This window comes from Haliotis cracherodii, unplaced genomic scaffold (genome assembly GCF_022045235.1).
Source record: "Haliotis cracherodii isolate W230 unplaced genomic scaffold, xgHalCrac1.p SCAF_34, whole genome shotgun sequence".
In the NCBI taxonomy this organism is placed as follows: Eukaryota; Metazoa; Mollusca; class Gastropoda; order Lepetellida; family Haliotidae; genus Haliotis; species Haliotis cracherodii.
The window spans coordinates 309540-334652 of NW_027266291.1; the positions used below are offsets into that span (position 1 = coordinate 309540).

At 41.9% G+C, this 25113-nt stretch overlaps 1 protein-coding gene across 4 annotated transcripts in view; it reads right to left on the reverse strand.

Moving 5' to 3' along the window:
- Positions 1-2091: 2091 nt before the first annotated feature.
- The window catches only part of LOC139477676 (zinc finger CCCH domain-containing protein 11A-like), a 28914-nt gene continuing 5892 nt past the window's right edge, over positions 2092-25113 (reverse strand). For 3 of the 4 annotated variants that reach the window (XM_071260052.1, XM_071260054.1, XM_071260053.1), the window contains exons 5-17: positions 19430-19576; positions 19075-19257; positions 18757-18822; positions 17739-17801; positions 14956-15036; positions 13758-13997; positions 13461-13565; positions 12972-13067; positions 7872-8036; positions 5013-5086; positions 4636-4801; positions 3806-4103; positions 2092-3172 (exon numbers count right to left, since the gene is read on the reverse strand). In XM_071260052.1, coding sequence (XP_071116153.1) covers positions 3025-3172; positions 3806-4103; positions 4636-4801; positions 5013-5086; positions 7872-8036; positions 12972-13067; positions 13461-13565; positions 13758-13997; positions 14956-15036; positions 17739-17801; positions 18757-18822; positions 19075-19257; positions 19430-19576 — 1832 coding nt within the window. In that variant the 3' untranslated portion in view covers positions 2092-3024. The remainder of the gene's footprint in view (positions 3173-3805; positions 4104-4635; positions 4802-5012; positions 5087-7871; positions 8037-12971; positions 13068-13460; positions 13566-13757; positions 13998-14955; positions 15037-17738; positions 17802-18756; positions 18823-19074; positions 19258-19429; positions 19577-25113) is intronic. The other variant, XM_071260055.1, reaches the window with a different exon arrangement.

Below are 25113 nucleotides of genomic sequence, written 5' to 3' on the forward strand. Positions count from 1 at the left end.
GCTATTAAATGGCCATCTTATCTGTAAGGTAAAACATATTCTTAATTAAATGTTAACATGCATTATATATTTATATTTCCATCCGTACATCCTCTTAGATTTGTTTAGTGCTGATATCCATTTTCTAAAATGTGGGCCCACTTCCCCCCTGTCATATATCATTATCAAAACAAGTGGGCCCAAATTTATATATCACCTAGCTTCATTAGGTTCCGTAATTAGTGCTGATTATCAATTTCTAAAGGTGGGCCCATTTTTTCCATCATTGTGATTGCAACAGGAGGGACCACATTTATAAATCGCTAAGCTTCATTTGGTTGGCTTACTTATAACCATTTACTAAAATGTGGGCTGACTTCTTCCGTCATTTAGTGATCGAAACAGGTGGGCCCCCATTTGTAAATCACTGGGCTTCATTGGGTTATTATTTGTAATTATTTTGCATGGAAATGTAGCAATATATATTATTCTCATTTTGTAATATTGATGGGAAATGTCATTATAAATTATTTAGTGAGACGTTAATTCCACGAAAGGCACAAAAGGTTTTGTTTGAATAACGTCATCATAGCTGACCACACTCATTCCATACCGTAATCGACGTAATAAGCGCCCAGGGCGCTCTCAAAATTAGAAATAGGGGGCTCTTATTAGAATATTATTTTGGTGAAAAAAACAGAGTTGAAAGATACATTTCGTGGTTTATGCTGATAGCCTGAAATGTTTATGTACGACAGATATATTTTTCTAGAATTTAATTGCCCATAATTAAGGGTACATATTACACACGAGTGCGTATTGTACGCGAATTAATAAATCTTGTGAACATTGATCAATCGGAAGGGGTGCTAACTGGGATTGTTCACTAGCCAATATATAAGCAAATACCGCCATGGGCGCTTATTAGAGAGGGGCGCTTATTACGTCGAATACGGTAATAGTTTTGCAAAAAATAGAAAGCAAGACACTAAGAATTACTTCAAATTAAACTTAGAGGCAATACCACTCATTCCACTTTTTCAAGTATAACACATCAATCTAATCATAAGTGTTGGTGGCGATATAAGCCTGAAAATATGTCTACACTTGAATTGAACTCGGACATGATACAAGCCTATTACCAAAAACTTTTCCGGGAACTTATTCCATAAAAGGAATAACTCATAAATATCAATGACGCCACAACCTAGTTTTGCGGTATTCGTAGAAGCAAGTTCTGCTGTAGTGTCTTTGCATTTGTACATTCTAATCCAATTATAAGTCATAATACTTATTTCAAGTAGCCAAAATAGCAGTTCGTAATGCGGGTTTGTTTACACAGTACATATTCTCAACAAGTGCGTTTAGTGGGCCCACCTCAAACTTTCGATTAGGCAAACAGAGTTAGCGCCCTTCTCAAACCATGGCTAATGCTGTTTGGCCCTGTGTACTTGCCCCCACCCTGTTTGGAATCTTCTTCGATAACTAATAAAAAAAAATACTCTGAACACCTTCCCCATGCTCAGCCTGAGTTGCATCCTCGGGATCTTCTGGAGAGACCGATTCACAAACATATGCGAGTCTCTTCAGCATTCTCCAATACTGCTGACTTTGCTAGTTTGGCACCTCTGCTTCAAACAACTGAAGCAGGAATTATGGGCGCTATACATGGAATTTGAGAGGTACGAGGAATGCCCCACCAACCCCAGTCGATGGAGGAAGGAGTTCAGTAGTCTGGACAGGTGAGGCCCCGAGGACAAACAGACTCGGTGGAAGAACAGCCGCAGCAACAGGAACTGTCATTCTCGAGTAGAGCTGTACAGCCACAACAGGAGCCACAAAACTGCCAGCTGACTCACCTTCAACCTGGGCGCAGATTTGTGATCTCACAAGATCAACGGATGCCTGGGATAATTTTATTTATTTAAAAAAAATATATTAAGCTCTTGTAAGTTGCAAAAAATAATTGAGCTCCTATACATAAGAAAATAATGCTGATTCCAAACTCTGCTCAAAAGCACAAGAGGAAACACTATCTGACTTTGTTTAAAGTATAAATAGAGCTTGGCTGGCTGGACAGTAACCGATGAGATGAAGGAAAGAACACACATCTTTTACAAATATTTTATTTCAATATGTACATATGTCACATCTTATCAGTAATAAAATCTTTCATACTCTGAATACCAGTCTAGGCCTTCATTTTCAAATCCAAATTCTCCCTCCTCAAAATATATTGGTCCACAAATACACATATATCACAAAATAGCACTTACAGAGGCAATACTGCATTAAACAAGATATACCAAGGACATTGCACTGTGAATACATGTACAGTTAACGAAGACATAAATCCTTCTTATGCATGCATTGGCACCATCAGCCAAAAGAAGATGAGGTGTCAGAACATTCTTCTCTTGACAAGAATAACTAATTCAAACTTAACAGCTAGTATGTGTGTGAAACAGTTTCTCCCATGTCTTAATACTGCACGTACCAGTGTAGAAGTTGCAAGGAAACTGGGTTGGAACATAATGAGTACAAACAATAGCAGATACATTATTTATGTTTGTATATAATCAATGAGATCTTGATTCTTTTTGATGACTTTGGATAGTTGTTCTTTGCTGAAAATCATGTATATGGCATACAGTATGAAATATGAACAAACAAAACAAAGTTTCACTGGCAGTGACATTGAACTGATGAAGGTAATGTCAATGGGTAACAATGAACTCGACTGACTGTGAGGGCAAATTAAAACCACAACTTTGGGGTAAAATTCCAAAGAAACAAAACCCCATAACAAATATCTGCAAACTTATTACCAATAAAATGAACTTTAATTTGGACCCTGAAACTATTTAAAATCCTTCCTAAATAACAAGTACTGTAACTCAACCATGTAAATCATTTTACTGTTACAAACTACCATTTTTTTCCACCAACATTCATTGCTTTGTTTATACTACTGTTAAATCAGACCAGAACCTAAATGTATTTATCTTAAAAGGTAGAGAGTCATTATGCAGACAGAATAGCAAACTATGCCAACAGATCATCAATGTCCTGCAATATATCTCCCTCATCTAATTTCCCTCCATCATCAAATTCATCCAAATCTTCACCAAAGAAAAAGTCATCATCATCTTCAGCAAGGCTGACCGACTGCTTTGATTTCTTCTTTGAAGGCCTGCAAATATACATAAACACACCGTCATAATCATGATACCAGTATCATATTAAACCCAGCTTGTTTTTTTGTTTGTTGTTTTACGCTGCAGCCAGCAATATTCCAGCTAAATGACGGCGGGCTGTCTGGACCAGACAATCCAGTGATGGACATAATGAGCATCAATCTACGCAATTAGGATATGACATGAATCAACCAAGTCAGACAGCCTGACCACCCGATCCCATCAGTCACCTCTAACGACAAGCATGGGTTGCTGAAGACCTATTCTCTACCCAGATCTTCAGGGGTAAATTAAACCCAGTGACACCTTGCAGTACAACACTTCATTCACCTGCTTTGGTGGAATGTTAATCTTACACACAGGCTGGGCATGGTCAAAATCTGCATCTACATGTATATGATCTTAATGATTTTGTGCCGTTTGAGCTCTCCGTTGATGTTGGTGGGACAAGGGCCAATTATCAAAGTAATTTCAGTAAATTAAAATGAATTCTTATATAAAACATTAAGGGCAAAAATGGCATTTTCAGTTCCCCAAAGCAAAGGGCTAAAATGCACATATAATGTGACAATTGTCAGTTTGAAGTAAACTAGTCGTAGCACCATGTAAAGTACTTAAAGTACACCTACAAGTCTGAACCCTGACTGGATGTTCTTCTCTTTGGAAGGGAGACATCTGGAGTTGACTCTTCAGTCTCGTTCTGCTCACTGTCAACACTCTTCTCTCTGTCCTTCACTTTGTCACACACATTATAACTTAACACATGGCCCTCAAACAGACGACCATTTCCACCACTCCTCTGCTCACTGCTATTGTTTACTGACACATTCTCTTTTGATCGTGTATTGCTATTTTTCATTGGCATAACTGAAAGAGTTTGTTTGGCACTTGGTCTTACACAAACTGTATTTTCTATTTGAGGTTTATCTGAAAAGGAAATAGGACTCATGATTAACATTTTGATACAAATTACTTCAAAATATAGACTTAAAATGCAATTCATCATAAACGAAAATAATTTGATACAAGACATTGGAGCCAATATTCAGATAGTTTGCCATTGAAATTTGTGGCAACAGCCATGATAGCTTTTCACTATGGATGTCTAGCGGGGCTATTTTCACCATTGCAATTGTACTGCTATAGTTGCCCACACTACTGCAATAGTATCGTGATAGTAGAAAACAAACGTTAAGGCTTCATAATTATATTAATCAATGCAATAGAAATGAATAAAGTATTGCTGAAAATCTGAAAGTCAGCCATTTTCCTCCATCACTACTCAAACAAACTGAAGTAACTCTGCAGTTGTCGTATTCCAAGAGGCAGGTTTGAAATTCACATAATTTATGCATACAACATATACAACTAATAGCAGCTATTGAAACTGTTACGCATACTATGATGGGGCAATGTCCGCAAAGGCACATGTACAATAGTCATTGAGAGGAAGCACTACCTTCTTGTTCAATGTCAAACACAACAGGTGTAAAGGACACTTTGGGCTTAGGACTTTCAGGCTTGTATTCTTGTTCAAACCTTGCACGTAATTCCTGTTGTCTGCGTCGCTTTTCTGCCATTATTTCTGAGAAAGTCTTCACCTTTACATCGCTGGTCGGTTTTACCTAGAATCACATCACAAGGTACTTAAAGAACATACATATTGATACATAAATGTCTGATGTCTGATTTCCATTTATACTGAACATTACAATAAAGTTTTGTGAAACATTCCACTTAAAAAGAAACAGAAGAATGTAAAATGCATGAGTTTCTTACCTGACATAACACTGCACTACGCACAGAATATGCTACTTCGAGTTAGTTTGTACATACCTCAGAAATTGCTATTTCTTTTGTTACAGGCTTTGGAATATCTGATATACGCTGCTTCACTGGTAGAGTCTTAACTGCAAAAGGAAAAAATCTTATTGTAAATCATGCTTATCAGGTACAAATACATACCATATTACAATAATCTAAAAATAATGCTAACTTCCAGTTGAGGGGTGTGTTCGGCTGAAGTGTTTGGGATTTAGAACAATATAGGAAAATCATACTTTCTTAGCAGGAGAGTAATAACAGACCATTTTCCCTACCACAAGATAACTGACAATTTCAGATTCAAACGTTGTGCTTACCAAAATGTCTCTGCTACTGGTCAAGGTGAACACTACATCCTGAATACCACTGTCAGCAGGCTTTTACAACCATATGGTACAATAGACATGGGAAACACTAATAAAAACAAGCATGAAATACTCATATCCCCCGCCAGTATGACATGTCGGGTTGTGTGCAATGCATTAGCTCCTGTGAACTATGTTCTGCAGTTTATGATAGAATACGTAACTGTATTTGTAATGAGTAAAGATGAGATATATGGACAAACAAGTTCCTTATAACAATTCGGAGCGACATTTCGGTGTAGGTTCTAACACCGTTTTCAAGCAAGTGAAGTACAGAATATGGTTGACAAGAATATATACAGGATAGGATGCAATGCAGTGTTTATACAGTTGAGTAGGTTTAAGATACATTTACAGTTGTATTTGTAATGAGATGTGTTATAACTTCAACAATAATCAGAGAAGTAAGGGAGTTCATGCTTTACTTAGAGATCATTGAGAGCAGGGGTCACCATGAGGTGTAATGAGAAGTACAGCACCAATCATCTGATGATCTGAGTAGTAGACTGGAGTCTGGAATGCTACAGCACTGGCATTATCAGTAAACAGCAAGTCCAGTGTAGCTCCTAGACAGTGAGTTGAAGAGTGAATGAGTTGAGTCATTTTTCGCACATGAAAGAAATCTTCAAGTTTGAGTTTTTCACTCAGTTCACAGTTGAAATTCCCAGTAACTAGGACATGTTCACATTCATGCTGCTTGGAGAGATCCTGAAGTTTCTGCATGAAATGAGAAAGTGAATGCGACAACCGTGTCCATGACACTTTTGGAGGAACATACACACAAGCAATGCAGAACTTGCCAACAAGAAAGGAAATGTATTCAATGCTGCGAAATGACATTACATCACATAGCTGGACACTGTTCTTGAAACTTGTTGAAACATACACAGCAATACCATGTGTAGTGTCTCCTGGATAGACTTTATATTCTGGCAGGTCTCTTTCACTGTAATCATTAATGTGTGTTTCTGTGAAACACAAAACATCAAGCACACCAACAAACTTGTCCTTCTTCACATCTTCGAAATGAGCACTGAGGGATCGAACATTCAAGTGAGCTACCTTGAGTCCATCACATTGAATGTTCTCTACAGGGTGTGTCCAGGTGAACAGTCTTTCATTCCGCAATCTAGTCATCTCATCCAATGCTTTTTTGTTTACTACAATTTTGTGTTCATCAAAACCTACAAGCTTTAGGCCTTTCCTTGTTTTGACCCTACTGAGCATCGTATACACTTGACAAGGCTGGGCTTTAAATTTACTTCCTTGAGCAATTGTCATGTTCCCAATCATCTGCTCATAGGTGCTACCTTGTGACTTGTGGATTGTGAGTGCCCATGCTAAAGTTCCTGGATACAGTTTTCTTTCAACCATGACAGATTTAGCATTGTCTGACACAGAGAACAAGGCTGTTACAGCAGTAATTGGTACTGCATGTTTCAAACTGACAGGACCTCGCTTTCTTGCATCACGGCACTGAGAGGAAATAGGCTGGTTCGGGTGTCCCCGTTCATGTTACAGGTACCCACTGTGAGGAAGTAGCCGGGTTCAGGTGCCACTGTTCATGTTACCACCATGCACTGTGGTGAAGTAGGCTGGTTCGGGTGCCACTTGTAAATTGTGTTTTCAAAATAATTCACCATATACCTTGTCAAGTGGTATACATCTCAATTAGGTTATCATGGTAACGGTTCTCAGGCAACCCTGTGTAGATGTTTTTGTAGAATATGCAAACGGTTTCTGAGTTATGCTCTTGCTAAGGAAACATTCGTAAAAACTCCAAAACTATCAAAGGGCATGGTTTTCAAGATCTGCTCCGGAAATGAGGACTACCGCCATTTTGAGCCTAAGTCAAAGTCGTTGCCATGGAAACTCGAAAAATAATTTTGTAAAAAATCCCAAACTATGAAAAGGCACCAGTTCACCACTAGACCTATCTATGTGCCAAGTTTGGTGAAGAAATATTTTACGGTTTTCAAGATCTACTCCGGAAACGAGGACTACTGCCATTTTCAGTCTAAGTCAAAGTCGTTGTCTCAAAAACTGAATAAATATCTTTTTAATAAATCCCAAACTATCAAAAGGCACAACATAACCACTAGACCTATCTATGTGCCAAGTTTGGTGAAGAAATATTTTACGTTTTTGAAGATCTGCTCCGGAAACGAGGATTACCACCATTTTTGGTTTAAGTCAAAGTCGTTGCCATGGAAACTCGAAAAATAATGTGTTTAAAAATCCCAAACTATCAAAAGGCACCAGTTCACCACAAGACCTATCTATGTGCCATGTTTGGTTAAGATATCTCTCACGGTTTTTGTGTTCTGCTCCGGAAACGAATTGTGACAGACAGACGGAAGGACGGCTGGACGGCACCCATTCCTATATCCCCCTTCCACTTCATGGCGGGGGATAATAACGCACGAATTTATCAAAATTCATTCTTCTACAAATACCTTCAGAAACCATTTTTTGCAGTCCGTACATTAAGAAAGTTATATCTTACCAGTGTTTTTCATCGCAGGGGGCATGTATATCGGCCGTTCCTTCTTGACAGAAGGTTGTTTCTTTGCCTTCTCTGCCCTAATGTCCGTCAGAGTTTTCACCTTCAACACTGCTACTGGTTCTGCCATCTCAGGGGTTTCCTTATCAGTATCATCAAACAATTCATCTGCAGCAAAACATGGCTGTGATAAAATGTTTTATGTAAATTTAGTAAAATCTAAATAATTTTTATATTTGAATTGTATACTTATCCTGCATTATTCCTTAATGCATTTACTGCTGTTTTCTGACGGAAGGACAAACTATGTGAGATCCAGCTGCTAAAGAAAAGTTGTTCCAACCAGTAACTGGCAGCACCCTCACACAGTCAGCACGTGACACGGAAGCTATGACATCACATAAGAACCTTACTGCTTCAAACACAACATCTGAAACATCGTGGGGAGGTAGTGTAGCGAAGGGAGGGCACTTAGACATCGTAATACAGGATAAGTACACAAAAGTAAAAATTACTCTGTGATGAACATTATCCGACAGTACAGAAGGAGACGAGAGTTGATGCATCAGGAAACCCGAATGGGTGGCAGAAATAGAATGAGGCTGGTAGCCCAAAAGTAGAACTGACCTAAGAGCAAAAATGCGGAATGCAGTAGTAGAGTCCTCTAATCTGGGGTGATAAACATTGGAGAGTTTAACGGGCCCCGCTCTTGGTATCGGTGAATCAGTGGCGTTGGGGATTAATGACCACTTATCTACCACCAAGGGACCAAAACCGTGGGGGTGGGGTGGGGTGTGTGTGTGGTGTGTGTGTGGTGTGTGTGTGTCTAATTCGGAAGCTTGTAGGATGACCACCCCGAGCCACAGGGAAATAGCATTATAGCTGACCTCTGACTGCGTCAAGGGAGAGACCAACAAGAAAAGGCGTTGTAGGAAAACATGCAAAGCCCGCACCAGGCATAACCAAAGCTCTGCCTCATTGTCGACACCAAACGATAGACAAGGGGGGGGAGGGGGATGGTGAATGATCTATCAGGCTGTCCTGGGTGTTGATTCTTGGCAATGAAGTCCCAGCACAGTCCAAGATGAGTGAGTGATTGAGTATGGTTTTACGCCGCTTTTAGCAATATTTCAGCAATATCACGGCAGGGGACACCAGAAATGGGCTTCACACATTGTACCCATGTCGGGAATCGAACCCGGGTCTTCGGCGTGACGAGCGAACGCTTTAACCACTAGGCTACCCGACCGCCCCACAGCCCAAGATGAACAGCACCATGAGTACCACATTCAAACAGGACACAGGATATGTCAGAAGGTTGAGCCAAAGTATTTGGGGGTTGCAAGGGCTCGGAGATCAACAAACCAGTTTCTTACTGGCCACCAGGGCACGACCAAAATCAGTGTCAGGTTCCGGGGGGCCTGGAACATTTGAAGGCTGACCATCAAGTGAAAGAAGCAGGAGATGTTGTGCTCGAAGAAGCGATATGGTCAACTGGGCGTGACGTAGAATGCTCTACGAGTGCTCTACGGCCAGGATAAGTGCTTTTAGCTCGAGGTTGTTGCTGTGCCAAAGGAGATGATCTCATCCCTGCCGTTTGGATGTGGATGTGTTCCAACGAACAGTTGGATCGTGGGATGTAGCGCTGTCAATGAGATGTCGCCGAAGACATTCGATGCCACTTTCCACCAACGGATGGAACTGTTGAATCTGATGCAAGAGTTGTCGACCTCAACCTGTTACAACATGGGCTGGTGTGAGCAATCCCAAGAGCACTAGCCACTGACAAAGTGGAAGTAGCTGTTGAAGAGTGGGAAGCCATGTTAGATGAAGTCGTCTACAAGACTGCGAAGTTGAAATGCCAACAGCAGGGGTCTCTGATCATGTGCTGTCGAGACAATATGTGGAACAGTGTGTCAGCCTGCGAACTAATACCAAATCCCAAATAAACCTGTTCCTCGACCAATCGCCAAGGCATCAACGAAACCTGTTAGTGGGAAGTCAAAGCTGTATCCATAAGAAAAGGCTGGATATCTGTAAAACTGTGGTTCTAGAAAATCGCACCATATGACTTAAGGTGACCAGTTCTATCCCCTGGGTGTTAGATAAGCACTCCTGTTCTTATTTTGAGGTGACGATGAAGGGAGGTGCCTCATTACTCGCATATAGTCAGTGGAGAGTGATAGAACGGTTGTGGGAAGAGTCATAAAAATGACTGTATCTCAATAGATATAAGTTTTTGGTCAGAAAGGTCGTACTGCACAAAGTAATGGGATCATTTCCATCCCATGAACGTTGTATATATGCGTTCCCGTTCTTAAATCGAGGTAACGATGAGGGAAGGGAACATGATACTAGGCATGTAGTCATCAGGGGTCAATGGAATGGTCGTGGGAAGAATTAGAAAATCGATGCTATGTCTGGTAGCCAAGGCAGAAGATATAAAAAATTCTGTAGTCTGAAAGATCATACCGTACAAACTAAGGCGATCTTTTCCATCCCCTGAAAGCCGTATAAGCGCTCCCGTCCTTATTGCAAGGGGGCAATGAAATGTGGTGCCTCGTTACTGCCGGGTTGATAGGGGAGGTCGACCGTTTCCATCCTCTGCATTTGGATGGTCTACGACAGGCGTCTGGTTGAGTGATTGCACCATTACGTACATTTTAGCTGGAAATGAGGTGCAAGCTCTAGACACAGGCAATCCCCAGTGAACTGTGTGGTAAACAAACAAGTGGTGTACCCGAGTTAGGTGAAAAAAACCTGCGGGAGCAACAGGAGCGCTGTGTAAAGACCGGGAGTGCCATGGAAGAGCCTCTTTGAGAAATGCTCGCGCTTGGTCAAGGTAGAGGAGTGCTGGTGCCAGCATCTACGTTGACAGTGGATGTCATTGTCGGATGGCAGGGCCGGTGTGGGGCAAAAATGAACACCATGATATTAGAGATGCCTTGTCCTGACCAGGCAACGATTTTCCCAAGAAGTGGGTACCCGGTAACCTATGACAAAGCTGTCAAAAAGGCTAAATGAGCGAGAACAGTTATGCAAGTTCTGATACAGACGATGTCCGCCAGAAACCATGTGAAGCAAGTTCAGAGGGAGGAGAACTATCACCCTCTCCATGTGCTTGTTTACCAATGAAAAAGGCAGGAATCTTCACAACGCCCTCAGCACAAGTCCAAGCCTATGTAGAGCGATATATTTCCATGTCGATGTAAACCAAGGGATGAGATAGATCGGCAATAAGGCAATAAAGGCGAGCAAAGCAACAAGGGACAGCAATGTCGGCACTGCGCTGTGAAAGTACAGGGCACCGCACAATCAAAGGAGAGAGGCTCGGGGGTCCCAAGTCATATTGATGTGGCAAGTACACTATTGGAAACGGGAGGCATAATGTAACTAAAAAACTTTTGGTTTTTAAAAGTTTATGTGAGCAAACAATTACACAAAAAGTAGTGAAAAGCAAAGCTTTAAAACACACAAACATGAGGTAAAAGATAATTAATGCATTACCCAGGCCAAATAAAAGAAATCCAAATGCAAGACATGAAAGTATGTGGCCATGTGGTGAAATCAAAGGACCACAAAGGGCACAAACCATAAACAGAGGATGACATATTAATAGCAAACGATGAATGTAGAAACATGTAATGTAGCAAAACAATAGGCTTTATTTCCACAAGGGATACAACAGTACTACCTTTCGTGGAGATGACAAAGCAGTAAGGTGTTCTTATGTGATGTCATAGCTTCCGTGTCACGTGCTGACTGTGAGGGTGCTGCCAGTTACTCGTTGGAACAACTTTTCTTTAGCAGCTGGATCTCACACAGTTTGTCCTTCCGTCAGAAAACAGCAGTAAATGCATTGAGGAGTAATGCATAATAAGTTAAAAAGTTTCAATATTTATTATATTAGTATACTTATCCTGGTACAACCTATTGCAAATTCTCTTTATTTAACACAGAACCCAAATTGGTCTCTCCACCTGGCAAACAATCAGAGTTACTTCCCCTTGAAACCTCACTTTCATTCTCATCGAACTTCCACGCACATTTTAAAGCTGATTTGTTAACAGACTAAAGACTAAAATTTGCTATCATTGCATAACATTTGGATAATCCTTTTTTTGAAGGTTACTGTATAAGATGATGCCTTGATTATATGTTTTGCCTTATGCATTTTTTAAGCAGATAGTCATCAGATCGTGGTGACAAGACAAAATGAAAAGAATGCTTCCTGTTATCAATCATTGTGTAACATTATGTCCTCAGTTTGATTATTTGTGGTTAGTTTTGTGACTGCAGTATCAATTCTTTCTAAAATGTTGACAGACAGACATGGATGTGGATGTGGATGTGGATGTGGTGCAACACTTAAGGATAAGTTTGCAATAGGTTGTATCAAGACAAGAAATACTTTAAATAAATAAAAATATTTATTGTATTAGTAAACTTATCCTGATACAACAAATCTGAAGCCTGCCCTGCCTTCCCCCGTCGGAATGTTTTCAGCAGTTTTGAATGCAATTAAGAGGAATTTGCAATACATCATCCCAGGATCAGAAACAATTGACTGGTGTCCTAAATGTATGTAACATATATTTAATATCAAAGTAACAAATTATAGACAGTAATTATTTATTTTTTACTTGTCTGCTTTAAAGAGTCGTTGACTAAAGAAATAAGTTGGGCTTATACCACTTTGTACCGTGTTCTAGATGTATCACAACATGTCAGCTTAATCGTGGAAATGTGGAAAGAAAACACAAATTGATGCAGGTCATAAGAAGATAAGACAGGACAGTACAATATTTCATTCCTTTCATTAGTCTTCCTTTTTAAACTGTTTTACATGCCAACTGAGGAAACTGAAAGATAATCTGTAAGAAAGTCCTTTAAACAAGGAAAGAATATCTGTAGGCTGTATAAGTATTCATTGAGTAAGGTATTGACAGATTAAGGATCTGAAATAATGATCAGCAGGTCCTGGTAGGCAAAGGGACACAACTCAGAACACTGAATTGCATCACCTTAAATAACTGGGCCTACTATGCCCCCAGAGAAGCAGGAAGTCATCTAAAACACCAAACATGGAATGCAGCAACTCACCAGAGTATGTAATTATCTTTCTCTTTGGTGCTGGTTTAGCTGGCGGAAGAACATATTTGGCTGTCTTTTGTAAACCTCGCTCACCAGAAGCATGCCCTGGAAAGGTCAAGTTGTATAGATTGTAAGCACCTGATATCACCTCATTTCAAACACAAGGAATATTTATTCTCAAAACACTGTTATAAAAAAAGTTAAGTTATCCTCAACTAAATTGTTGATTGTACTTTTCAGGAAGGAAAGATCAATATTTCCTTTGATAGATATGTTTTTTTTGCTTAAGACCTATAAGTAGTTTAAGGTTTACATAGATATAAGCAAGTGTTATTTGACATATCATCATTCTTCAAATATTGTAACTCTACCAACTTAAGAGACTATTATCTCACTTAATGGATCTTACATAATAAGCCAAGAGAGTCATTTAATAAATTTTGGAACTTGCCTTACTGGGTAAAAGACACAAATTCAATGTAGTAGTTATAGTCCTACCTCTTGTGTTCAAAGCCTTACGGGCCTTTTCTGCCTTTATTTCCTCAAGTGACTTGATCTGGATGTCAGATGTATCATCTTCTTCATCCTCCGGCTCTGCAGAAACTGTTATGAACAGCAAACATGTCACATGAAACTTTCCAAGAAGACAGGCTGTCACTTTCAAAGCTAATTGTTGAGAGGCATTCTGACCATCACTTGTATGCACAATTTTTGTCACATGAAATAAAAATAATTAAAATACATAAATGTATATCCTGAACTATATCTGTACTACATGGCTTCTGCTTATTTTACCTTCAGCTAACTGTTGGAGTATCTGTAGTTTCTCTGTACGTAAATCAGTCAATGACTTCGCTCCAAGGTTTGCAGTTGGTGTATTCAACCCTAGTCGACTCCGAACATTTGTTCTCGGAGGAGAATCATCCTTCCCCGCCCCCTGTCCGCCTAGTCGGTTCTTGATGCTCATCTTCACTGGCTCTGCTTGCTGGGGCTCCCTGTCAGGCCGACCCAGTCGATTCTTCACACCAAGCTTCACTGTAAACACATGGCTACATCTAACAAATAGACTCTGTTTTGGGTGAGGACTAACGTCAACACTAACTTTAATTCTACCATGAATTTGGAAGAGGTCGATTTGATTAGTCAATCAGAGGTATCAAATCACAATAAATCCCCTCTGATTGAAACAGCCGATTTGACGGCCGCATCACTGTGGAAGCTAATAATTTTAGAATAGTATTTCTTTTACAGTCATTGATGGTAGGCATATATATACATAATTATATGTACAATTATAGCCTACTAAATGCTTAGTTGCAGTTACTACAATATTCAAACGGTGTGTGGCAATACATTTTGTGCAGAAAACACAAAAGAAATCTTCAAAGAGAATGTATCTCAAGTTTGGGGAAGAACAGAGAGATTGCTATTTGGCGCTTTACTATATCCGACTGTGACGTCATATCTTTTGCGTCACAATGAGGGATATGACATCATAATAGTGACGTGCGGTTTGGAACAAAATCTTTGCAAGACTTGCTGAGTTTTCTTTAGGGTGCCCACCTCATGTTAGCTTACGAAGTTGCCATGCCACATGCTTTCATTGTCGGTCATAAGTTCGAGTGAAGTATTACGGTTAAGCACCATATTGTCATAAAAGCTGTTGTCTGTGATTCTGTAAATTCTGATTGACATCGCACTCAAAACATTGGACTCAACCCATCGCTCTTCACTCAATATATTTGTTAACACCAAAGAATTCACGTTTTATTTAGTCATGGTAGCTAACTTTAAGATTTGAAAACCTCACGCTGCAGTTAAATCTTCAGGTAACCTAGCTCTACACTGAAAACTGCATAAGAAGCCCATCACACCATTTATCCCTTACTGAAGGTGTGACAGCTAAACTGACAACATGCTTTGTTCATATGAATGTTTACATCACAACATTGTCACAGTTAGAAAGATTAGAAGACTGTCTTATAATACATACCTGGCTTTTTCTCTGGGGACCTCTTTACTGTCACATTCGAGGAACTCCTGCTCTTCTTCAGCATGTCATGAAAAGTCTTCCCTGAAAAAGATGACATATCACTGAAATGGATGTCTTGCGGTACAAAACCTGAGCCAAAAGACTGTAGCTCCCCTGCATTATGAAAAATTAATTCCATGATGTGCCATGTGACATCTAGAGTGAGATAAAGAAAATTGGTGCCATAGATTCTAAGGAAAAGAAACAAAAGACATAGTCTTGAAACATTGTTTATGATATCTCGTATCTTCTTAGTCATTACCCTTCACACAATGTTTAAGCTCTCTGTGTCCAGTGGTTCTTAAGAACATTAATCTGTAACATTTGGAATTTTTTTTTTAAATATTATTAAAAAAGAAAAGTTAAACTATAATCACAGTGTTCGGCACAAAATAAGATGTCTTCATAATTAGGAACATGCATGCCAAATTAGTGAATATGACTCAGAGGAGATATTAATAACATGGTAAAGGTGCAAACATCAGTGTCACAGGGTGATGTAATTCTTGTTACATAGTCTGTGACAAATCTGTCCTGTTTTAAGAAGGTAGGTCCCTTACTCATACAAATGGATGCATTGGCTTTGACAGGCTAAGGGCCAAATGACACACTTGTCAAATTGGCAAAACATTGGCCTGCCATCAGTTGACACAATTGTCCTGCTTAAACTTTTCTTTCAAACAATTTCTCCTTTATCAAAAAGTGCTGGATGGCAGCACCAAGTCTGATATGTAATGAAGATCTGTATTGTAACATAATGGGCCTCTACTTGCAAAGTGCATGAAATTACTTGAGCACCAAGATCAAAACCATCAAGATCAAAATCTCAGCCAGTTTGGCAAGGGAGGAAACTTGACTTTTACAGTCAGTTAACTCCCTTGCCTCAGGAAGATGCTCCAAATATTACATACCGTATTCGACGCAATAAGCAGGGCGCTCTCAAAATTAGAAATAGGGGGCTTTTTTAAGACGTTAAAGGATAAATCTTGTGGTTTATGCTGACAGCCTGAAATGTTTATATTCGACAGATATATGTTTCCAGAATTTAATTGCCCATAATTAAGGGTGCATATAACACCCATTTGCCTATTACACCCAAATAAATAAGTCTTGTGTACATTGATCAATTGGAAGGGGTGCTAATTGTGATTGTTCACCTGCCAATATATGAGCAAGTATCGCCGTGGGCGCTTATTAGAGCCGGGTGCTTATTACGTCGAATACCGTAACCTATTTCTGTTCCATTTCAAGTTTCCTGTCCATGGCAACAATACGCAAGAACAACATTTTGCCACTGCTTCCCAATATATGCAGATAGTTTCATGGAACGTGGTTGTAGTCTAAACTATGCTTTTCCAAGTTTGCACCTACTTGGATTTTGATTTTATTATGACTGCATGTTCACTTTGGTATTAAGTTGTGAAGGTGAAATGAATGCCAAACTTCATAACATTGACAACAAGCGTATAGTTGGCGAAGTCATCTATATCCCCCACCCATTTTAACACGTTATGGTCCCAAACCAGGTAACTGACCCAACATTTCTCTTAGTCCATGTCAAAATAGCTGCAAGGAAATTCTAAAATAAACATTTCTAAAACTCCTTAATATCAAATGGCACTAGTTCAGTATGCACTTTATATATAGACATGCAATGTTTGGCAAGGAAATATTTAACCGTTTATTTGTTATACTACTTAAGTAAACCAATCCTATATTAAAACTTAAAAACAACTTATTGTCATGGAAACATAAACAATAAAAATTTCTAAAAGTACTATATATCAAAAGGCACCAGTTCAGTATGTGCCTGGTAGACATGCAAAGTTTTGTAAGAAAGTATTTAACGGTTTTTGAGTTACACTCTGGAAACGAACACCACCCCTGTAGAATCTAAGTCCAACTTATTGCCATGGAAACGTGAAAAATAAAAATTTCTAAAATTCCTAAATAGCAAGAGGCACCAGTCCAGTATGTGTCTGGTAAACATGCAAAGTTTTTGTTGGAAAGTATTGAATGGGTTTTGAGTTATGCTCCCGAAACAAACTCTACCCTATAGAACATAAGTCCAACTTGTTGCAATGGAAACGTAAAAAATAAAAAAATTAAAAATTCCTAAATAGCAAAAGGCACCAGTTCAGTATGTGCCTAGTAGACATGCAAAGTTTTGTAAGAAAATATTTAATGGTTTTTGAGTTATGCACCGGAAACGATGCACGCACGCACGCACGCACGCACGCACGCACGCACGCACGCACGCACAAACGGAACTCATTTCATATCCTGTCAACTTCGTTGGCGATAAAAATACTAGTATATGTTATTGCTCATGTTTTCAACATACTTAGAGCATATCAAATTTCATAAAAATGCACACGGAAATGGCTGAGTAATGTGGAAAGATAATGTCAATATTGTTGCCAAAGAGGCCATATTTACAATGAGATCAGAATTTTGTGAGCACTTTTTACTTAATAAAGATGCATTACCTGGGGTCATTCATGCAAAGGTTCAGCTTCACAGACCTTTCAGTTTCAGAGGAAAATACCTAAGTTAAAGACAGACAGACAACTGACAGTCAACCACACAATTTACATTGTCACAACATCAGCTCACTTGACTATATCTACACTACATAGAGATACTAATGATTGTCATACGCATGAATTAACAGCCAAATAATGTTGCTGAAACTCAATCATTGTAAGCACACTTCTATCAGATGAAGTGTTACCAGTGGTCACCTGAATCTGAATCCCCATCAATGATGACATTTCTCCTGGAAACAGCCGACTCTTTCAACAGATCTGCAACCAAACCCAATATTAAAGCTGTAGGCTGATCCCGGCTGTTATAACATAGCAACTGAGTAGGAGTCAGTTCAGTTTGTTAAACATTGCTTTTAGCAGCATAAAGAAAGTTATTAAAACATGTGCCTGATATCTATGAGAAGCCTATTTGAAATTATGCATACAGGAGGTACTCCTTAAACATATTCACCAATTTCATAACTACTCAAAGTTAATTTTGGAAACTGTTGCTAATCTGACAATCACATAAAACCCTGACACTAGTGGATTGTGGACTGTTTCGAAATAAACATAATATCAGACGTTGTGTCACAGATTCAAATCAATCTCAATAAATAGTATTAAGTTCTCACAATGGCTAGTCAAAGATCTGAGGACATCGCATTACAGATCATCTGACCAATCCTTTTACTATCGCTGCCACCAGTCATAACTTTCCACTGTGATAGGTGGCTCCAACCATGCATGGAGTTGAACTCACAACCGACTGACTGTTATGTTTACAAACAAGTGATGACTGCCGTGACGCCGAATACTCTTACCCTTGCTTAATTATTTTCTTTCTTTGTCAATTTAAATTTCTATTTCATTTCAATCATTATGTAAAGTAAGAATGTAAGTATGGTAAGGGGGCAATCTCGAAACCAGTCTGATCAAACAAACAAAAAGTTAAAATTATCTGGGTAATATGGTTAGTCATAAACCTTTTCAAAATGAACAATGATAGCATTCCCAAAGACATAAACAAAAGTATAAACGTTACTATATTTGGGGTTAGATTCTTGTAATGGCTGCCCACACTGGTGGTAGCGATATTACCGAGAGTGGTACGAAGGTATCACATGCTGGGAAGGAGCTTGAGACATATAACTCTATACAACAAACTGTGGTGCATGAGATCATTGGGTTGCTTGAGCCAACTGCAATTAATGATGACAACAAAACTAGTTACCACTGTCGGAGACTGAATGCCTTGTATCGTTTTGTCCATCACTATCAACAGGAGTAACATCTTTCTCTGTGGATATAAAAAAACAGCATCTGTCAAAATATAGTTTCACAAGAAATCAAATTTGTGATATTAAAGAACATTGTCTGAGTGGACATTCATGTTTACATTTCAAAACAAAAACCATGGTCAAGTGAATGGGCATTGCAACATGAAAATGTTCTTAAAGATGTCAAAGAACCATTTGAAATTCATTCCAGCTGATTTCACAAAATGTGAAATTACTCTGTTTGTAACACCACTCCAGTATTACGTCCTCACCAATCAATTTAATCTTCCTCTTCAACCCTGTTGGTTTTGTCATTAGTACCGAAGCAGCAACTGGTTTGCATGTCACCTTCACAGAGGCCTTGCTCGTTACTGGGGCTGATACTCTAACAACATTTTTCTTGAGCAGAAGAGCCTTCTTCTGAGGAGACCCAGAAGTGCTCTCCACATCAGAATCTGAAGATGAACAGCATTTGATCAAACACAAACATCATTTTGTTTTCAAACCAATTAAAACATTGTTAAGTAGAACAAATAAGCAATCCACCGTCAAAAGCTACATGGTCAAAACTACCTGGCGAAAAGGATTCCAAAAGGCAAAAGATACCAATACTATTGCTAATCTCACCATCTTCAAATGGGTTGACAACAACTGGTTCAATCTTAGGACTAGCTCTGTTCTGCTGAGATGCAGTGGTCCGTAGTGTCCCCACTTCAGTATCAGGGAGGCCAGTATGTAACGACACTGTCTTGCTTTCCCTAGGTGCAGCTATGTCTGTAATGCAGAAATTAGTAAAATCTAAATATTTTTTACATTTGTATTCTTATCCTGTATTACTCCTTAATGCATTCACTGCTTACCTTACAACAACAAAGACAGCACTCAGCGATGGTCTTGGGTGAAAAAAAGATGTTTCCATTTTCAACTTTTACTTTCTGCATGGACCATCGCCGCTCTCATGTGATCTTGATGACAAGTCACCTTCCTCACATCACTGCCTGGCGCCCAAGCTTAAAAAGGTCTTTTGAGGTTTCTGAAGCCAAAGTGCGGAGGCAAGTCTGCGACGGGTGGGTACTTAGACGTAGTAATGCGGTCTATGATGTCATCTCTAAACAATCTGCACTCGTTTCCAAAAGCACTCGTTCGATACTACAGGGACCCTCTAGTCGTAACCATAATTATACACCCTCTGTGGGTGAATATTGAGAACACACCCCCCCCCACCTTTTTCTTCACCGTATACGGGTGAATTTTACGGGGACTTCAAAATCTATAGAGAATCCCTTAGTCAGACTAGAGGGTCCCAATAGTATCGAAGAGTGCTTTTGGAAACGAGTGCAGATTGTTTAGAGATGACATCATAGATCGCCAGTTTCGTATAAAAAAAAGGCTTCGTTGAGCCAAACTTATCATTATGACAGAGAACTTTACGATCACGAAGACTCAATCGGCTAGAGACGTAGAGCTCTGTCCAGTGCGGAGTACTGCTTGACCGAACCGAGCACGTTCCTTAGAGTGTTTGTCGAATTGGTAATGTTTGATGAACGTGATCGGCCGGCTCCAAATGAGCAGAGCAGATCTCCTCAATGGGCAGAGCCGCGGCGTACGCTTTGGACTTTGCCACTGCTCTAACCGAATCAGCCTTCAGCACCCAGAAGTGCCCCGTCAATAGGTACGTGAAAGGCTGCAATAGCCGTGGAGTACCCCCTGGCTGTCGATGCGGCCAAGCCGTCATCCAGTCGCAACTGGAGGAACTCCGGGACAGCTACTAGATCTGCAGAAAAGGGATCTGCAACCCCCCTATCGACACACAATCGCGCATAGCCGGCCCATCTATCCTCATACTGAACGTTTGTCAAATCCCTCCTCGAAGCCAGTATTGTGTCTGCAACTCGTGCAGGAATACCGCTGTTCTGGAGGCGATTCCTGACAGTGGCCAAGCCACCCACTGAATCCTGGGTTTCGGGTGGAGGGCCCTGTTCTGGGATAAGAGGTTCGGTCGTAAAGGTAATAGAACAGGAGGCTGAGCCAGAAACCTGAGAATTACGGGAAACCAACTCTGCGCCGATCAAAGAGGTGCAAGTAGCACAAGTAGTCGCACAGGCTCAGTGGCTAGCTGAGATAGGACCCTGGAAATCAGAGTAACTGGTGGGAAGGTCCACAGAGCTCCGTCTGTCCAATCTAGCTGGAAGGCGTCCGGTGCCACCGACCTCGGGTTGAGGACTCGGGAGCAGAATGTTGGTATCTGGTGATTCGCCAAACGCAAACAGATCCACCTGGAACGACCCGTACAACCAGGCGATAACCCCGAATATCCCCGGGTCGAGCCTCCACTCATGAGGAGCGAGGATCCGGCGAGACAGAGCGTCCGCGCGGACGTTGTCTACCCCCAAGAGATAAACAGGTATCACCCTGATGTCGTGGGTATCGCACCACAGGAGGAACTGCCACGTCTCTTGGAGGAGTGACGTAGACACCCTTCCCCCCTGTCATCGCCGTTTGGTTGTCCATCTCTAGACGAACCACATGGCTCCGAAGCATATCCTGGAAGCGTTGGAACACCAACCTGACCGCTCTCAGTTCGAGCACATTGAGGTGTAGTGTGATCTCTTGCTGGGACCATAGTCCCGATGCAGTGTGATCGTTCAGAATGCCTCCCCATCCGGAGAGTGACGCGTCTGTTTGAACTGTGAGAGACGGAACGGGAGTGTCAAGGGGGAGCCCCTGGGACAGATTCTCGTCCTCAGTCCACCACTGAAGGTGTGTAATGAGCCATGTCGGGGTCTCGAGTATTGTCTCGAGGTCCTCCGAGTTCGCCCATAGCTGGCGCAACGCTTGTTGAATGGGTCGCATTCTTAAGCGAGCTCGCCAAACCACATCCACTGTCGCCGCCATGTTGCCTAGCAACTGGAGCCAAGTGAGTGAGTGAGTATGGTTTTACGCCGCTTTTAGCAATATTCCAGCAATTTCACGGCGGGGGACACCAGAAATGGGCTTCACACATTGTACCCATGTTGGGCAATCTTGTGTAGCAATCTGGCTCATGTGGTGAGATAGTGCTCGTAGTAACCATTTGTCGAGGTACAGGTGACATAACCGCCCTTTCGATCACTGCACGCAGTGTCTCCATCTTGAAGGACGGTACCTCTATTACTTTGTTCAGCCGTCTCAAGTTGAGAATGGGCCTGAACCCTCTGCCTTTTTTGGTGACGAGGAAGTACGTCGAGTAATAACCCTCGTTTTCCTGTCCCAAGGGTACTGGTTCTAAAGCTGCCTTCTGTAGAAGTGCTACGACCTTGGCCCTTAGCATTTCTGCCTTCTCTCGGGTAGCGGGCACTGGGGTGTGTCTTATCCCGGAGAAGGGTGGCGGAGGAAGTCTCCATTGAGGCAAGTGGCCCTCACTGAGTGTGGACATGACCCAGGGGTTGGATGTTACCTTCTCCCATTCCGACAGGAAGAGAGTAAGGCGGCCGAGTAGGGGGACTTCTGGCTTGAGGGAGTGAATCCCGACAGTAGACAGTTCTGCGACTGGTCTTTGTGGGTTCACCCGGGGCGCCTGGAGGGTTACTGGGAACCCTGTGGGTTCCCTGCTCCTCGAAAAGGCTGGAAGGCTTGGGTTGCTGAGCTCCCACCAGCTCCCTCTGTACCGCAATCGCCGGCCCTGCTTGGCCTCAGCCAAAGTGGGGGTCGAAGACCCCACAGGGTCACCAAGGTCCAGACGCATTCGTCGACTGAAGGCACCTCGAAATCCCTGTCCTCTGCCATAGCGTACCGTTTACCAAGTTCGGGGAGGTCAAACTTTTTTCGGTTACCCGACAACAGAGGATCGATGACCTCGTGCGCCAACGATGACAGAATACGGAGTCGCACCTTGGGCGGCTTGCAAGGCGCAAACGCGTACTCCGGAAGGCGGATATCAGACAGGTCCGACTCGGGAGCGGGGCAGCCACCTGCGGCAGTACCTGGAAAATTTTGTCCCGTACGTGTCGCAGAGAGGAAGCGAAGGAAAATCCTGCAGGGGTCTCCGAGCCTTCCTCTCTCTCCTCCATCGACTCCTCATCCATAGTCTCCGAGCCGAAGGTTAACTCCGACTCCTCGACCTGGGAAGAAGTAGACGGTATCAGGAGCAGACGCTCGAAGGCCTGCGGCCTCCGTTCCCCCGGCTGTCCCTGGCCCGAAGCTGAATCCCGGTCCCGAGGTGCTGGGGGTTCGAAAGAACCACCTGACCACTGAGCACGGAACCACAGGTCGAAGCCTCGGCCTCCGGCTCCGCCTGGGAAACAGGCGCGGAGGAAGTGAACGGGCCGGCGCCCGCCACCCCTCCGCTGGAGAGCGATCTCAATCCCGAGCCTAAGCCCAAGCGGCCTACCACGGCCGACACAGGGCATTCCACAAGGCTCCGAGGCCGTGTCCGACACCCGATATTCGTGAAGCCCTGTCCGTAACTCCTCGCGGAGCTGGGACTTGATCCCCTTGAAAATGGATGTCATCTGCGACCTCAAGATGGAAGAAATATCAGCCAGATTGACAGAAGGTGCAGGTGTGGGTGACTGATCTACGGGAAGCCTACTTGCCGGATACCCTGACTTCTTAGGCTCCTTATTACTGGAGACCGAAGATGAAGACGCGGGACCTTTGCCCTTATTACCCTTACCCTTACCCTTCCCTTACCCTTACCCTTACATTCCCTGAATAGAAATGTGTAGGGCCATGGTAAAGGCAACTGCCCTAGTCTCATGATGGATGGAGGCCATGGTGGTTTTCTTGTAAAGTTGTACGGCTGCAATATCACTGACCTCAGCCAAAGGAGACAGTAGTATGAGACACTTCAGAACTTGCAGTCATCGATAAAGGGATGAAGAATCATTTGCATGAATGTTTCATTATCAATGGTACCTATTGTTTCTCTGAAGGCTGGCAGTTGATTAGCAGGATAGTCTTGTTGCAAATGGTAGGCAGTGACGGGAGCAGGAGCCACAAGCGGAAGGCTGTATCCTTATCAGGAGCTTTATCACAAAGGGGTCACCCAGGATAGCCCAGTTGGCTGCAAAATAATGAACTCTTCTGCCCATGGGGTCTGGAGTCACTAGGGTGAGAAGTTAACAGGTTTGGTTGACCCTCATGAAGCAGGTCCTGGTGTAGAAGACATGGATGGGGCTGTTGTGGATTTAGATTCCTTGGAACCTTCTCCTTAATACCCTTTCCCTCCCCCAAGAGGAACTACCTTGATAGATGTAGGCTCCTCTAATGTCCTGCTGGGCCTGAAGATATTGGAACCACTCCCTAGATCGTTACTGCTTAAGGTGATCCACAGATGGGTGTCATTAGCTACCTCCTGCGCCACTTCATGTATTCTGTTAGTAAACAGGTATGGGGAGGAACATGGCAGTTGGTATAGCTGTGTCATAAATTTACTGGGTGATCCCGATGCCATGAGTTGTGACAGCTCCAATGAAGGGAGTAACAAGATCCATAACCCCGGAAAACTTGTCGTTAACTATGGCGATGGCGCGCTGGATGTCTGCCTCCTCAGACAAACAGCAGTGCGCTACAGACATGGCAACCAATTCTGTGGTTGAGAAGACGGTAAATAACAGAGGAAGCATACATTGGATGGTGAGTGCAAATGGGCCAGATGCCAATCATTCACGATGGATGAATGGGACTTTGGGTTGACTACGTGAATATTGTCCGGAAAGCAGGTAAGAGAGGACATACCATGTGTGCTACTGTCAAGAGAAAAGAGATGCGGGGCCTGAGTTTGTCCTTGTAATCGTGTAACAGGTAGAAGGCATGGTCCAGGTTTGATCATAGTTTGGAATGTTTACCGAATGCAGTGGACATGGCTTGGACTAAAGTCGGGAAGTTACAGTCAGTAAAGTTAGATGAATTTGAACGATGAGCCAAGGTATTCGGGAGAATGTGTTGATATACTGGTCTTCCTGTAAAAGTCGACAGGGAGACTCCAATGCACGGAGGGAAGTAGAAACATTGTATGTAGCAACATAGAACGGCAAAAGTTGGCGTCCTGATATCGGTGATAACTGTCCGCTTAGGTTCCTTGGAAGTGGGTGTGCCAATGTTCAATGAAGCCTTGGCACTTTCGCAGATAAACTTTAAAACATGTCTCATTAAGATGGCGGCAGAGCAGACGACGGTCAGTGAGAGTACACAATCCACAGCAGTCTCAACAAATTGTGTGGGGGTCAGAAGGAACACGCTTGCATTCTCAGTAAGATAAGCATATCGGCTCCATAACACAAGTGAAATGTGTGTAGCTGTTGTAAATACAGAGACAGATACGACTTATC